This window comes from Fringilla coelebs (assembly GCF_963513975.1).
Source record: "Fringilla coelebs genome assembly, chromosome: 9".
NCBI classification, from domain to species: Eukaryota; Metazoa; Chordata; class Aves; order Passeriformes; family Fringillidae; genus Fringilla; species Fringilla coelebs.
In genome coordinates this window covers 19256281-19269906 of record NC_140067.1, presented here as the reverse complement: position 1 = coordinate 19269906, position 13626 = coordinate 19256281, and the positions used below count along the sequence as shown (strand labels likewise).

At 40.5% G+C, this 13626-nt stretch overlaps 1 protein-coding gene across 3 annotated transcripts in view; it reads left to right on the top strand.

The window, feature by feature from the left end:
- Nucleotides 1–293: 293 nt before the first annotated feature.
- CDC14A (cell division cycle 14A) overlaps nucleotides 294–13626 on the top strand; it is a 49718-nt gene continuing 36385 nt past the window's right edge. For all 3 annotated transcript variants that reach the window (XM_084211377.1, XM_084211376.1, XM_084211375.1), the window contains exons 1-3: nucleotides 294–575; nucleotides 1036–1126; nucleotides 11370–11445. In XM_084211377.1, coding sequence (XP_084067503.1) covers nucleotides 470–575; nucleotides 1036–1126; nucleotides 11370–11445 — 273 coding nt within the window. In that variant the 5' untranslated portion in view covers nucleotides 294–469. The remainder of the gene's footprint in view (nucleotides 576–1035; nucleotides 1127–11369; nucleotides 11446–13626) is intronic.

Sequence of the window (13626 nt, the reverse complement as noted above, 5' to 3'; positions counted from 1 at the left end):
CGGGCGGGGAAAGCAGCCCCAGCGCAGCGGGGCGCGGCGGCGCTGCCTGGGCAGGCGGGGCGGAGGGCGGGGCGGTGCCGGGCTCAGGGCCGCTGCCTTGCCGGAGCAGGGGCGCTGCCGGGCCGGGGAGTGGGGGGAGCGCGGGGGGCCGGTCACTCGCAGCGTCAGCCCTGGGCAGGGCGACACAAAGGCTCCGTAACGCGGTTGCCAGAGCGCCGCCGGTCGCCTGGTAACCGCCCGCTGCCGCTTTATCCGGGGGCGTCTCCTGGCTGGGGGCGGGGTGGAGCTGGAGTCTCTGCGGGTGCTTGCCCGTCGTGTCCCGGGGCTCTTCTCGGCTCCGCTCCCGCTCCTATGCGGGCTGCGGCCGCTGCGCTCGCAGCACCCTGGGCCCTGGCGGGCGGCCCCTCCGGCCGGTGGGTCGCGTCCCTCCGAGCGCGCCCCGGCCCCGCCGGCGCTGCTCCGGAGCGCCATGAGCTCGGAGCCGCCCCGCGCCTCGATACTCCGGGCCCTCTTTAAGATGGAGCCGGCGGCGGCCGCCTCCGAAGTGCTTTTGGGAGCCTCGGAGTTCGTGAAAGGTGAGAGCGGGGCGGGAGCCACCCCATCCCCTGCCCGCGGGGTCCCGGAGCCTCCCCCAGCGAGGAAACTCGCTGGCTTCTCTACCGCCCTCCCCCGGCTTCGCTGCCTGCCCGGCTCGGCCCCGGCCCGTTTGCCCGGCGGGTTTCGCGGGCTGCCCCCCCAGGCTGCCGCGGGCACCCCGGCGCTGCTTTCCCCGCGCTCCCGGGCGAGGCGCGGGGCCGGCACCTGTTGCTGCGCGCTGCTCGCTGGCTCGGAGCCGCTGCCGAGGGGCTCCCGGCAGCGCGGGGGGCCCGGCAGGGGCAGGGCCCGCGGGCGGAGCGCTCCGGGCGCTCCCGCCGCCGCTCACGCAGCAGAAAAAGGAGCGGCGGAGCCTCTTCCGCCCCGCGGTGACAGGCGTGCCCCGAGGCGGCGGCCGGCTGCCTTCGCTGTCCGACACTGTGCCTCTAATCTGTCTTTCAGATCGCTTGTACTTCGCTACTTTACGAGCTAAACCGAAAAGTACCGTAAATACCCACTACTTCTGTACCGATGAGGAACTAGTGTATGAAAAGTAAGTGTTGTGGTTTGCGTATTTAAAGTGATCACCTGAGAGTCTCCCCAACACGCTTCCATATATTCTGTAGAATATTTTTGCCCCGTTGGGTTACTTGCATAGAATATGAGCATGAAGTTAGTCCAAATGTATTTATTTATTAGCTGAAACTAGTTTAATAAGGTGATGCTTTAAAAAAAGACCCATAAAAACAACTGCAAGGCCAGTTAAGTGGCTTAAATCATGGTTGAGCTCGAAGAAGGATATCTGAGCCTTGTAAGATTTGTTTAGAACATGGAGGTCTATTTGGACTAATCACACTTTATTGAGTGGTGTCTTAAATAGAAGACTTATTTGGCATGAATAGATAAACAGTAGTTTGTTTTATATTTCCTGTAGTTTCCTGTATAGAGAGTATGAAGTTTACAGAATCATAAGAATGCAATGTTTAGATGTACTCTGGAAGAGCGTCTGCAACTTCTTTTATAACTGGTTTTATTAGAGGATTTTGAGATAGCACTTCTTGATGGCTTTTGTGTCTTTAGAACAGCAGAAAAAAATATTTTCTGTGTAGTAAAAGGTTCATGTTTGTAAGACACTGACTTCACATAGAAGGTAAAAAATAAAACTGGTTATAGTTGTGAATACTATTTAAGAACATAAAAAACATTAAACAAATAAAGTAATCACTCTGTGCTGTGGCTAAAAAGTTGGTGCTTTGGACTGCATTTCAAGACCAGCTGTTTCCTGTGTGATGATATATCTCTACCTGCTTGACCTGGAGTTGGCTGCAGCAGAAGTGAAACAAAAAGTGTGTTCCTATTTCAAGCATAACTTGCTTTCCAAATGATTTGAAGCAATTGTGAACAATAACCATTCTTCCCTCCTTTCTCCAGTGACCAGCACTGCTTCTGTGAAGATGTAAACCAATATTCCTTGGTTTTTAGCTTATTTTCTTTGCACAGCTTGTAGTTTCAGGGTATCTTTTCTAGAGTTTTCTTATCTTAAGCTGTGTGTTTTCTACTGGAGTTCCCAATGGTTCATTCTGAAAGCTGACTTTTGTAATGGGCTGCTTGGGTTGGGAGTAAGTTCTTTAATGATCATTAAGGAATTTTGATTGGAAGGGACCTTTGGAGTATCCCAAGGGAGGGTTGGCCTAATATTGAAAGCAGAACTCAATTGGGGAAGGTTCTGTGCAATTTGTGTGGTATGAAAGTGTTACATTTGCTTTAAGAAAGGAAACTTGTATCTCTTCCAGACTTCACTATTATGTTTTATTTCTTAATGTGCTTTTAGGAAGTGTGAAGGACTCTTAACGTGTCATTTGATGTTGTGGGTAGGAAGAGGGAGCAGTTCTGTACTGTTAGTTACAGATGGCTGTACTGACCAAGGCCTGTAACTGAGGTATTTGTGTAAGGACAGTGTCATATTTTTAAAAAAAAGTACTGAGAAATTTGAGAGGGTGTGGGGGAGAAAGTAATTTTCTTTAACTTGCAGAGGAAATTCTGTAGGTATATTCCTTACCCAGTGTTAACCACCTATGAAGGTGTAACCTGATACCAGATATAATTACTGGGTAATGGAAGGAAGCAAAGTTTCCTCTATTTTCTAGGGCACAACTAAAGACTTTGAACACGTAACTCCTGGTGTAGGTTCTGAATTGATGGTTCCTAATCTGTTTGGCCCATTTTAAAGTTGTTGTCCTGTATCTGATCCCATAAAGATATTCTCCCTTTTGTGCTCATAAAATGCTGAAATGTGATATGAAAATAAGTTACCAGGTAAGACAGTTACCAGGTGGTACCAAGGAATTGTGTAATGACCTTTTGCATATCATTGCTAAACTTTCCCCTGGTATTTGTATTGCAGCACCTCTCCCTATCAGTGTCTGCAATATTTGGTAATGGCTGATCTTTTTTTTTTTTTTTGCCCTCTCATATCTAAGGAGATTTATATGGTCTCAGGGAAGTAAAAAAAAGTGTTGGTAGGGTTACCATGTTATGTATATTTTTAGTATCTTTCTGTATTTGGAAGGCTAGGGGTAAGTTGAGGAATAGAATGCAAGACTCAGTTCTTGGGGAAGTGCTGATTTTACTATAGCTTCCCTTATGCTCATCACCAAGCTTGACATCAGTCCCTTGTGTTTCCCAGGCTGCACACAAAGTGGGGGGCCTGACAGGACTTGTCTGCAAGTAGTAGTGGAGTGTAACTTTAGTGCAACAGATCACAGGGTCTCCTCATTTCCTCAAAAGTGCAGTCTTCTTTCTGAGAAAGTGATTAGAAGTATTTGTTGCATGATAGCAAAGTAGATATTTGGAAGTGAGTTTCGAAATGCTGTAGCTCAGAACAGTGGTTTGCAGAATCTTCATGGAAATGGCCTCCTTGGGTGGTTCTTGTGGTCAGAATTCCACAGCCACTTATCCTTTTCAATCAAATTACTTGTTCAGAGGGTTCTCAGGAGGGGGATAGAAGATGTCTGCTCAGGCATGAAATCCTCAGCACCTGTGAGATGTGTAAGTAATTACATTAACAAAAATTGTTTATTGATTTAACTTTGCTTAGATGCATCATTGTAATGACAAGATAAAGATTCTTCATTGTACTTGGAAGTAAACTGCTTTTCTCTCAGCTCTTTCTCTGTTTAAATTGCTTTTCTTTGGGCTTCTATTCTGTTAGCTTGTTACAGAATTTTATTTGGCTGACTTTACAGAGGTGTCAGTTAGCTTTACTGAAGCAGTATCTGATCTGAAAACCTCATGAATATGTAGGGTTGGAGTTTCCTGATTACAGAGAACCTGTTACTGGATCACATAGTACTTAAAAACTCACTATCTCGCTTCCCAATTTTTTCCCCACTCTTGAAGAGACATAAGGAAGTAATTTTTATATTAGTACTATACCCTATTTATTAAACAGAAGAGCTGTAGTGCTAGATTTGATGGTTTGGGAAGTTTGGGGTTGACTTGCTCCTGTACCTTGTCACATGATTTATCACTAAATTATACACAAAGTGGGGTTATGTAATCTTGAGCACTTTAGCCTTCAGTTCTCACTTGAAGTTTTCAACGGTTCTAATGACTTCATAATGCTGTCTAACTTAAACATTCACACTAAAAAGATAATAAAGATGCTCTTAAAACCATTTAAGCCTATCTTAAATGCTAGCAGACTAGGAACTTGCTACTAGAACTGTCACTGTTTTAGTTAAATGTGCTGCAATTTAACCTTGAACCTATTATGCCAGAGAAATTATATACAAATGCCTCAGTTAAAAGAACAAGAAACCTGAATGGAACGATGCAATTCTGAAATCTCTTCTTTAATAGTTCTGTTCTGTAAGATTTTCTCAGAGTTTTTCTGAAACTTGAGGTTTTTCCTGAGAAAGTCTGCACTACTTCTTATAAGGGAACACAGTCTTTCAGGATAGTGTAGTACACGTAACTATTGCTTCAGAAAAATGAAGTTAATGAGAAACAATCCATCTTGATGAAGATTGTCATTTGGCAAATAGACAAACCTTGCCTTGGCAAGACCTCAGTTAATGAGTTAGGCACTAGTAAGAAGCTTTTTATTCTCTAAGAATAGCATCTTTCACGTTTCACCTTCCAGTAAACAGATCTGGGTTGAGAATACTACACTTGATTGGTTCACTTGGCTTTCACATAGTTTTATCAAAGCAACTTTTAATGTCCTTTTTATTTCTGAGTAGTTTTCTCAAACAAAGTCAGAATTTAAATACTGTGAAACAGGAATCTCATACTGATGATTTATAATGGCCTTCATAAATCATAATGGTTTTATTCAGTCATTTGTTCTGACTTTGGATCTCTTGTATAAACAGCTTTTGCAGCTCTAATCTCTGACATGGTATGAGCAGCAATAGAAGTAGTAAATATGATAGTCTCTGGAAATCATGCTTTTCACTGAAACATTCTTTCACAGTATGGTATGTTACTTGCCCATTTCACGGCAGTCTTCATGAGAGCTACTTCAGTTATGTAGCAACAGAGCAAAGACTCTCAAGTGCTTAGCGACAACAATATTAAATGAGTACTGTTTCTTCTACTGCGAGTGTATATGCAAAGAAACAGTTTGTCTTTCTTGTGACAAAAGTAAGGGTTAGCCTATCTGCTTTGGCTTTGGTTAAATGCTGCTTTTCTGTGGCTCTCCAGTAACAGTACTTGCAAAGGAAACCTGAACTTCTCCATCTTTCTGTGGCTTAAATCATTGGAAAGGAAAAGAAAACTTAAACTTAGCCTTGTTACAGTAATCAGAGCTGTCACTTCACACAGAAAGCCAGTCACATCAGTAATTTTGAAAACTTGACCTTGACTATTAGACAACCAAGACAACTTAGTAAGATAAAGTCCAAAATTTAAACAAGGAAATTTCCCAGCTTAATTTTATACATTATCATATCTGTGTTTGCTTTTTCATAAGTGCAAGATAAAAACATTTGCCAGTAGTACTGAGTTTTTCTTTTGTTTGCAGTAGAAGGGACCAGAATAAAACAGCAGCTTTCTAAGCTCCAGTTTTATGTTGGATGGGAATCTAGCTTGTCTAGGAAATCCCTTATGTGCATCTTGGCCTCTGTCAAGATGACTTTTTTTCCAAAGGGACTAGGCTTCTGATATGACTTGTAGGTTCTACAGGGCAACTTTTTATGGGAGAAACTCTTCATTGTTAATTTGTTTTTGATATCAAGGAGCACTGGATTAAAAAAACGTGTATCTGGAATAATTATTTTTATTATCTATTACTTAGATCTGTGAGTTGTTGGATTTTGAAGAGTCAGGATCTTGAGAGGATTTTGAACTTCCAAGATGAAATGGACTTAATACCTGGGGGTTTTTGCATAATCCAGGGCCTCTGCACTATTCCTGCCTTCAGCTATTTCCAGGGTTCTTTTTGCTGTATCATCCTTGGTCTGTTGAGAAGCACGCAATCCCTAAGCAGCATTAAGCGTTAGGAATTCTGCCTCGGCCCAATTAAGGAAGCTCCTAACAATCCACGTGTTACTGGCATCAGTGGATGAGAGGACAAAAAGTGCTCACCTTTTTTCATATGCTTGGGAAGTGGGGAGGAGAAACACACTTCAGGAAACTGGAGTTGGAGAAAAAAGCCTGAATAGGCAAGATTTCCCAAGCAGCAGTTAGGTTGTAATGAATGTGCAGATTGATCCTCTCTCATCCAGAGAATTTGTTGCATGTGAGAAGTGTTCAGCTTATGATTTGAAGAGGAAGTAGCTGAATAGTCAGGTGGCCACTTCTGCAGCAGCTGGGCCTCGTGCTGTTAAATAGCCAGGCTCAGAACAGATGCAGTAGGGCCCTTGGAGGGTCATAACCTGAATGTTCCTGTGTAGCAAAGAAGGAGGGAGGAGCAAGGGAAGAATGAATCACAATAAAAGAAATAGTCTCATTGCTCAGTTTTAATAGAAGCTGGACATTTGTAAAATGCTGAAAAATTAGCCAATTTTTGCAGTTAGGGAGCTGTATTTTTGTTATTTCACCAGGTTCTTGGGTTTTATCTTTTGATTTACGTAATTGCGAGCTAGGGGGGCTCCTGTTTTGGCAAGAAAGTGGCTTTATATGATTGCAAGTCTTCAAGAAGGCAAACTTCATACTTTAACGAGTGTGCTGTTACTTTGTGCTCCACTTCTGGGATAGGTACTCCAGAAAATGATTGCAGTTATTAAATGGTGCCTCTGTTTTCAAGTTACTAAACCAATGACTGAATAAGATGGCAAACAAGAAACATCATGCCCTGATGGGAAGTGAGTGGCAGTATAAAAGTACTGCTCTGTAGGGAAAAAGTATCAGGCATCTGGAGTAAAGTATAAGTAATACATTTTATTTTTGAAAGATGATATCCTGGCCTGATAGATTGACAGATGTTAATATGGACCTTAACAGATTAGGGTGATGGACAATCACCAACTGTATGAAATTCAGCAAGGGCAGGTGCCAGATTCTGCACCTGGAATGGGACAACCCTGGATGTAGAGGCAGACTGGGGAATGAGAGGCCAGAGAGCAACGTCACAGAAAGGGACCTCAGCATACTCCATGATTCTGTGAGGTTATCAATTCAGTTAAAAATCTGCTAGGCTATAATATTCCTTCGGTGAATGGCACCATTTTCTCCAGCACAAGGGTCAGAGATATTCAAATGCTTAGTAAAAAAGTGGTGTTAGCTTTCAGAAGTGCTGGTTCCGGCTTGAACTGACTCGTGGCACCTTCGTGTGGCATCCCCTGGAACTGCAGTTGGAGATTACTTGTTACTAAAGGGGTGTGGGCTGCATTTCCTTCACCATTAAATTCCCTGGAAGAATTTACAGTAGCTGTTAGTGTGACAGAGTAGAGCAATGGGCTGGCCTTTCTATGGGGATGACCATTCCTATGATACAGTACAGCAAATGCCTCAGATATAATACTGCAACAAATTACAGATAGGAAGAAAGGGTTCCAGGAGTTTTCTCCAAGGAGAAAACAGATACCAGAAACTTATGCTACTGCTTCCAAGTGGCATCATGATAGTGTTTTTGAAGTAGAGTATTTAAATGTTCAGCTAGTATGTTCTAGGGTTTTTCTACTTGGTTTGAGAAGCATTAGGATAGCAAATCCCCATGGGATGAGGGGGGAGAATAACTTAAGGTATCATCTAGGTACTTGATTAAAACAAAATATAATTAAATGTAATTAATACCATACCTGCCTTTCTGTTCCTCTGGTTTCCACCTCTGTTGTAAATAACTGTCTCTCTTAACTAGATTAAGCTTCAGAGGCATTCCAGTTTCTCTTACTGTTTTTCAGTGCTTTGTTATAACATCTAGATGTAAAAGAGGTGGAAGTAAAATAATATTGGATGAATTGTTATCAGTGACTATTTGCCTTTTCTTATGTTGATCTTCAGTTTTTGCCAAATGAAATTCTTTATTCAGCTGGTGACTTGGTGTGTCATTTCATCCCCATTCTCTATACCCTGCCCATTTCCCATGTTCCACTTACATTTACTTAAGATTCTGGTCTTGAGATGAAAATCCTTTGGGTGAAGCAGGATCAAATGTCACTAATTCAAGTATAAAAATGGCCTTTTGTAGAAAAAGTAATGAGGGTGCATAGGATTAAATCCCTCTGCTTAAACATGTCAGAAACTGTATTTAAGCCTAGAGATGTAAATTGAAGAAAGATTCTGTAGATCAGAGTTCTCTGACTTCAGTACAGAGCCTTGTATTATCTTCCAAAGAACTCTTTTGATTTGAAGATTTGTAAAGCACTTGTTTCACTTAGTCCCGTCAAAGAAAGGATAATTGACTTACTCCAATTTAAAGGTATAAAATGGAGAAAAGTTATGTTACATGCATTATTTTAACTTTCTGCCTCAGATTTCAACCACAATGTTTTATCAACAAAGGCAATAGCTGGTTTATACTGCCTCTATGGTAGGGAAATAACTTGGGAATTGACAGTGGTTCTGCGTATGGGTGGTAATGCTGATGCAGCAGGGACTGAAAGTGCATTTCCTTTGATTGTGTTTGTATTCTGAGAAATATTTTGTTTCTGCAGCATAGACAAGCAGGGATAGTACCAGAGTCTTAAACTCAGATACTTATACACCTTCTCCACTGTCTTAAGAGAAGCACAGGATTCTTAATGGCAATCAGTTACAGAGAAATAGTCAAAGATTGTGACATCTTTAACTTCAGGGCTGAGAAAAGCTGAATGGCTTCATTTTGTAGAAAGACAATTACTTCCTGGACAGACTCAAATGTATTTTATCCTTATACACACCAAAATAATAATTTGTCTTGTAGATAAATTTCTAAATTTATTTTCATGTACTTTTTCTACACTGCTGTTCAAATTTAATCATGTGAAAAGTAGAAGTGGATATAATTCTTCATATTGATGTACGTCTAGCAAATGAATTGTAATAAATCTTATCAAAAGCATGGCTGTACTTCTTCAGTTCTTTAGATGAACTGTATATTCAGTTATAGCTTTCAGACACTTTGCTCTCAATTTTTTTTTTGGTATTCTGTATTATAATAACTGTTCAATTCCATATTTTTCCACAATACCTTAAAAGAAATTTTTCCCAAAGTAATTTTAATATCATAAGTTTTGCTCTTCCATCCTATATTTAAGTGAAAGAATGCTCTAAAGTTGATGGAGTAAGATAGGGTGAGGGTGTTTGAGTCATGTGTTAGTGCAGCTGCATGGGAGAAGATGTTAGGAAGCCTTCTATATGACTTTCCTAGTAGCTACATTCACTCCAGTGTTGTTAGGACTCCAGTTTTAACTTCTTCTGTGTCTTAACTCATACTTGTCCTTAGAACGTTTTTATTTCATCTCTATGAAAAACTGTATGGAGGATTTTGTTTTAAAAAGAACTATTGACCATATTTGGCAGACTTAGAGAAGATGATGAATTCTGAAGTTAAACCCTACTTTCCTAGGGCTGCAGTTTTCTCTTGGTTTAGTTAACTTCTGTCCTACCTAAAAATTAAGTTCTAGTAGTTGAACAGCTCGGTCAGCTAGTTTTTCCCAGCTAATTAGCTTCTGTAATTAAATCATAATGTTTTGTGCTGAACTGAATCTTAACCAACACTTGTGTTGTTACTTGATATTGTGAAGTAGATGATACTGAATGAAATAACATTGGTGTGGCAGGAAGGCTCCTTGTTTCTTGTCTTAGAGAGTGAGCAAACTAATATGATTGTCTCTTTTTGCACTGGTCTGGGCTTTGTTGTTTGAGAGAATGTGGGGAGGAGGAGGTCAGTGATGTCACAAAAAGATGGAGCACTCCTGATTTGTTTTTGTGTCTGTGCAGAACGGGTGAAGCAGAAGGCGCCTCTGCAGATACATAATGCACCATGGGCTCAAAGCAAGGTTGACAAGAGAAGGTTGTTCAGATCCCTGTACAACCTCTCTGTGCAATTGCTTCCCAGTGTTTGATTGCTCTCAAAGTGGAAGTTTTCTTTTTATGTTCAACAGAAATCTATTTTGTTTTCCTGAAAAATAAACACTTTGTCAGGGGGGAAAAAGCTTGATAGGTACTGCCATCTATTCTGTCATGTAATTTCAGTACCTTTTTACTCCATCAAAGACTGTAAGTCCAGAACAGCTTTTTCCTCTGTGATTCCCCAAATAGAATGCATTCAGATGCCCATGGCTTGTTTTGTTTGTCAGTAGGCAAGAAGCTTCCTGTCTCTTCTATCAAAAAGGCTTAAGGTAGATCAGATTAAAGCAGTTTAAGTAGTAGTCCGTTCTCACTGTAATTCATAATGTGTGCTTCAACAAATTTGCATAGACCATCAAGACTAAGATTTTTATACACAACAGGAGAATTACTGGAGGAAGTCTGCAGGTTAAATTTTGACCAGGTTTGATGGAGAGGATGCTCTAGAAGAGGTTGCTGTAAGTTGCTTGCATAAAGTCTGCTGTTATTTGTATAGGTGCCTGTATAGAGAGCTTGCTAGGAAGAGCACTGTGAATCACTACGAGGAACTCCTGGTGTGCAATAATTTTCCTGTACAGATTACTGCTACTAGGTCTTACCTTAAGGCCAGAGATTGTTGTTCAAAGGTAACACTGTTTAAAAACATAGAAGAGAGAAACGAGAACAATGAGAAGTTGATATTTAGAATATAAAATAGATAATACATTGGAAGAGCAGCCTAGAGGCAAGAGGATTTGCAGGACAAAAAGAAGCATAATTAGATGTAAGGTATGTATGTAATACCTAATCTCTGAAATAGTGAAGAAAGGGATATAAGGAAATGAGCTTAAACTTCAGACAGAGATTAAGACTAGATGTTATTAAATAAATTTTATCACCCATAAGAAATTCTGTTTAGCTTATTCTAGATAGTAGGTAATGATATATTCTCATCTTAAGCAGTTGTTGAATCTTTTGGATGACATCAACATGGTTTAAATGTATATCATGTCTTCAAGTCTTCACTCTGGGGTTTTGGCCAAAACCAGACTGGATATCACAGGATAAAGAAAAATATTCTGTAGTTAGCATGTGTATATAATGGGAAAAGTAGCTACCGGACTATCTTAAACTGATGTTACAAATAAGTTTAAATTAATTGTTACTATTGCCCTTTTAAATTAATCAATAAAGGATTTATCTGTTGTTCCATGTGTATTGGCTACTTAGTATCCTTGATTTTCAGCTTTATCAACAACATGCATATTGAAATTTGCTTAGCTCTTTTGTATAAATAATACTGTTTTGTGGTTTTTTTCCAGTTTCTATGGAGATTTTGGACCATTAAATTTGGCAATGTTATACAGATACTGCTGTAAACTTAATAAGAAATTAAAGGTAAGCTTAGTTTAAAAACAACTTCCTATATTTTTTTATTTTCAAATGGAAATAAAATTAACCAGTTTGAAAGTGGTTGCTAGATGCTCACTAGCTAAGTGGTTATTGCTAAGCTTTAAGGATATTTTGTTCCAAGTTTTTTTTTCCCTCTGAAGAGTGAAAGAAAATATGCCCTCATTTTGGCTTAGGAGATGTGGCAGGTGACTGAAGGCTGTGTTCATCTTTTTGCATAACCTTAACACTTTCAAGACAATAGTAACAAAAGCTCCTGGTTGTGTCACCACAAATTAGGGTTTGCAGCTAATGAGGTGTGTATGCTGGCCTGAATAACTGAAAAAACAGGTACTCAAGGAACAAAACATGGGTCCTGAAATCCCACTGTTTAAAAGAAGTCTCAGTGGAGAAGGGGTTGGGGCAGAGAGAAAAACAGAAGGCCTTGGGACTATGAGAGCACTGCTTGGCAGCAGATAAAACATGGGTGTGCTATCAACACAGTTTTGATGACAAATATAAATCTCAGCATCACACTGGCTGCTGTGCCTAAATCCCAGCTCCATCCCAGCCAGACCCTCTGAGCATATGTACAGCTGCAGACTTCACTTTCTCCAAATACCTGTCAAGAAGTGATTTGCCACATGTATAAAAAATCTGTCAACTGCAAGAAATAAAACAGATGTTTTAATTCCAAAATGCTGATTAATATAACTTGTGGACAAATAATGAGGAGACCCTTCACTAAATATTAAAATCTTTTATCATATAAAATATTCAACCTGTTACTGATAGGAGATGGGACAGCAGATGTGTTTGCTTTGGCCACTGTTCAGAGGATCCCTTTATTGAAAATGACATTATTTCTAGGGTCACAATTGAAACCTTTAGTTAAGTAGATTCATGCTGCCTGCTGCTTTCAGGGGTATCCTGAATTCCATGAGTTCTTAAGTGGAGGTTCTGCAAATTGAAGGACTTGTAGAGTTGCTGCAAATTTCTTGAAAAAAGAAGTGCTTCTAGTGAAAATTTATATTGCTTCTTACTTTAAAAAGATACTTATAAAAAGTTAATCTCTACTGTTTGTAATTTTGAATGCCTGTGCTCATATTGGGGAAGCATTTGATTTGCCAGTTGATAACACCAGCACCTTATAAATACCTTATCATCCCAGTTTGCAGTGCCACTGCCCCATTCAATCACATGACCAATGGTTCTTACTCAGTAGGAATTTTTTTGACCTTAGTTCTGCTGTTTTTGACCTTATATTTGTGTTATTAAAAACTGGAGTGTACTTGCTCTGTGAAGCAGTTACTCCAGAGAAGAACCAGTAATCAACCTACTATTCTAACTTCACCGTGCCCGTGGGAACTAGAGATCAGTTCTGTGTTTTCCAGATTCAGATTGTGACTGTGATCAGTTTGGGACTGTAATACAGTCTCTTCAGTCTTGAACCTAGGTACCAGGAGTTTCACCCAGAAAATAAATAAGCAACTAATAAATATCTCAGGGTTTTTTTCTATGTTTCAGTATTAAACAGGAATGTGTCTGCAGTCTTTATTCTTGTTCTAAGACCATCATCTTGCTCATTGAATGAGGCAAGTGAATCATCAGAAGTGCCTTGGAAACATGGTGATGGAGATTGGATGTTATGATGAGAAAAAAACAAAGGAGCTAAATTAACTCTTTTAATAGGAACTATTAACCCTGATATTTGCAGGGTTGGTTTAGCAAACTGCATTGTCAATCTTAATGTAACTTTTCTGGTTTTTGAGAAGAGTGAATGTACTTGCACTGCAGGGTGAAGGGTACAGCTGGCCAGGACCAGAAGAGAGAGGTCTCCACTGGGACGAAGTGCAGTTTGTTGCTTCTGGCTTGCCAGAGGCTAATTCCAAATAGGTTAAATTAAACTCCTAGTGCCTAAGAGAGAAGGGTAACCTGATAGTGCAACCACTTGAAATTAATACCTGGTATCAAACAACTAAAGCTTGGAGTACTGCCAGTGTGGTTTAGAAATTTACATATGAATGGACTCCAGTCTGGCTGATTGGCACTACCCCTGGGGCAGGCCAGTACTGCTAATGTAAGCTCTGCTCTTCTAGCAGTTCAAATATGTGCCACACTCTCGTAATTTAGATGCCATCTGCAGTGGGTAAGTAGGCTTGTAAGACAGACCCAGGGCTGAAGCATGCC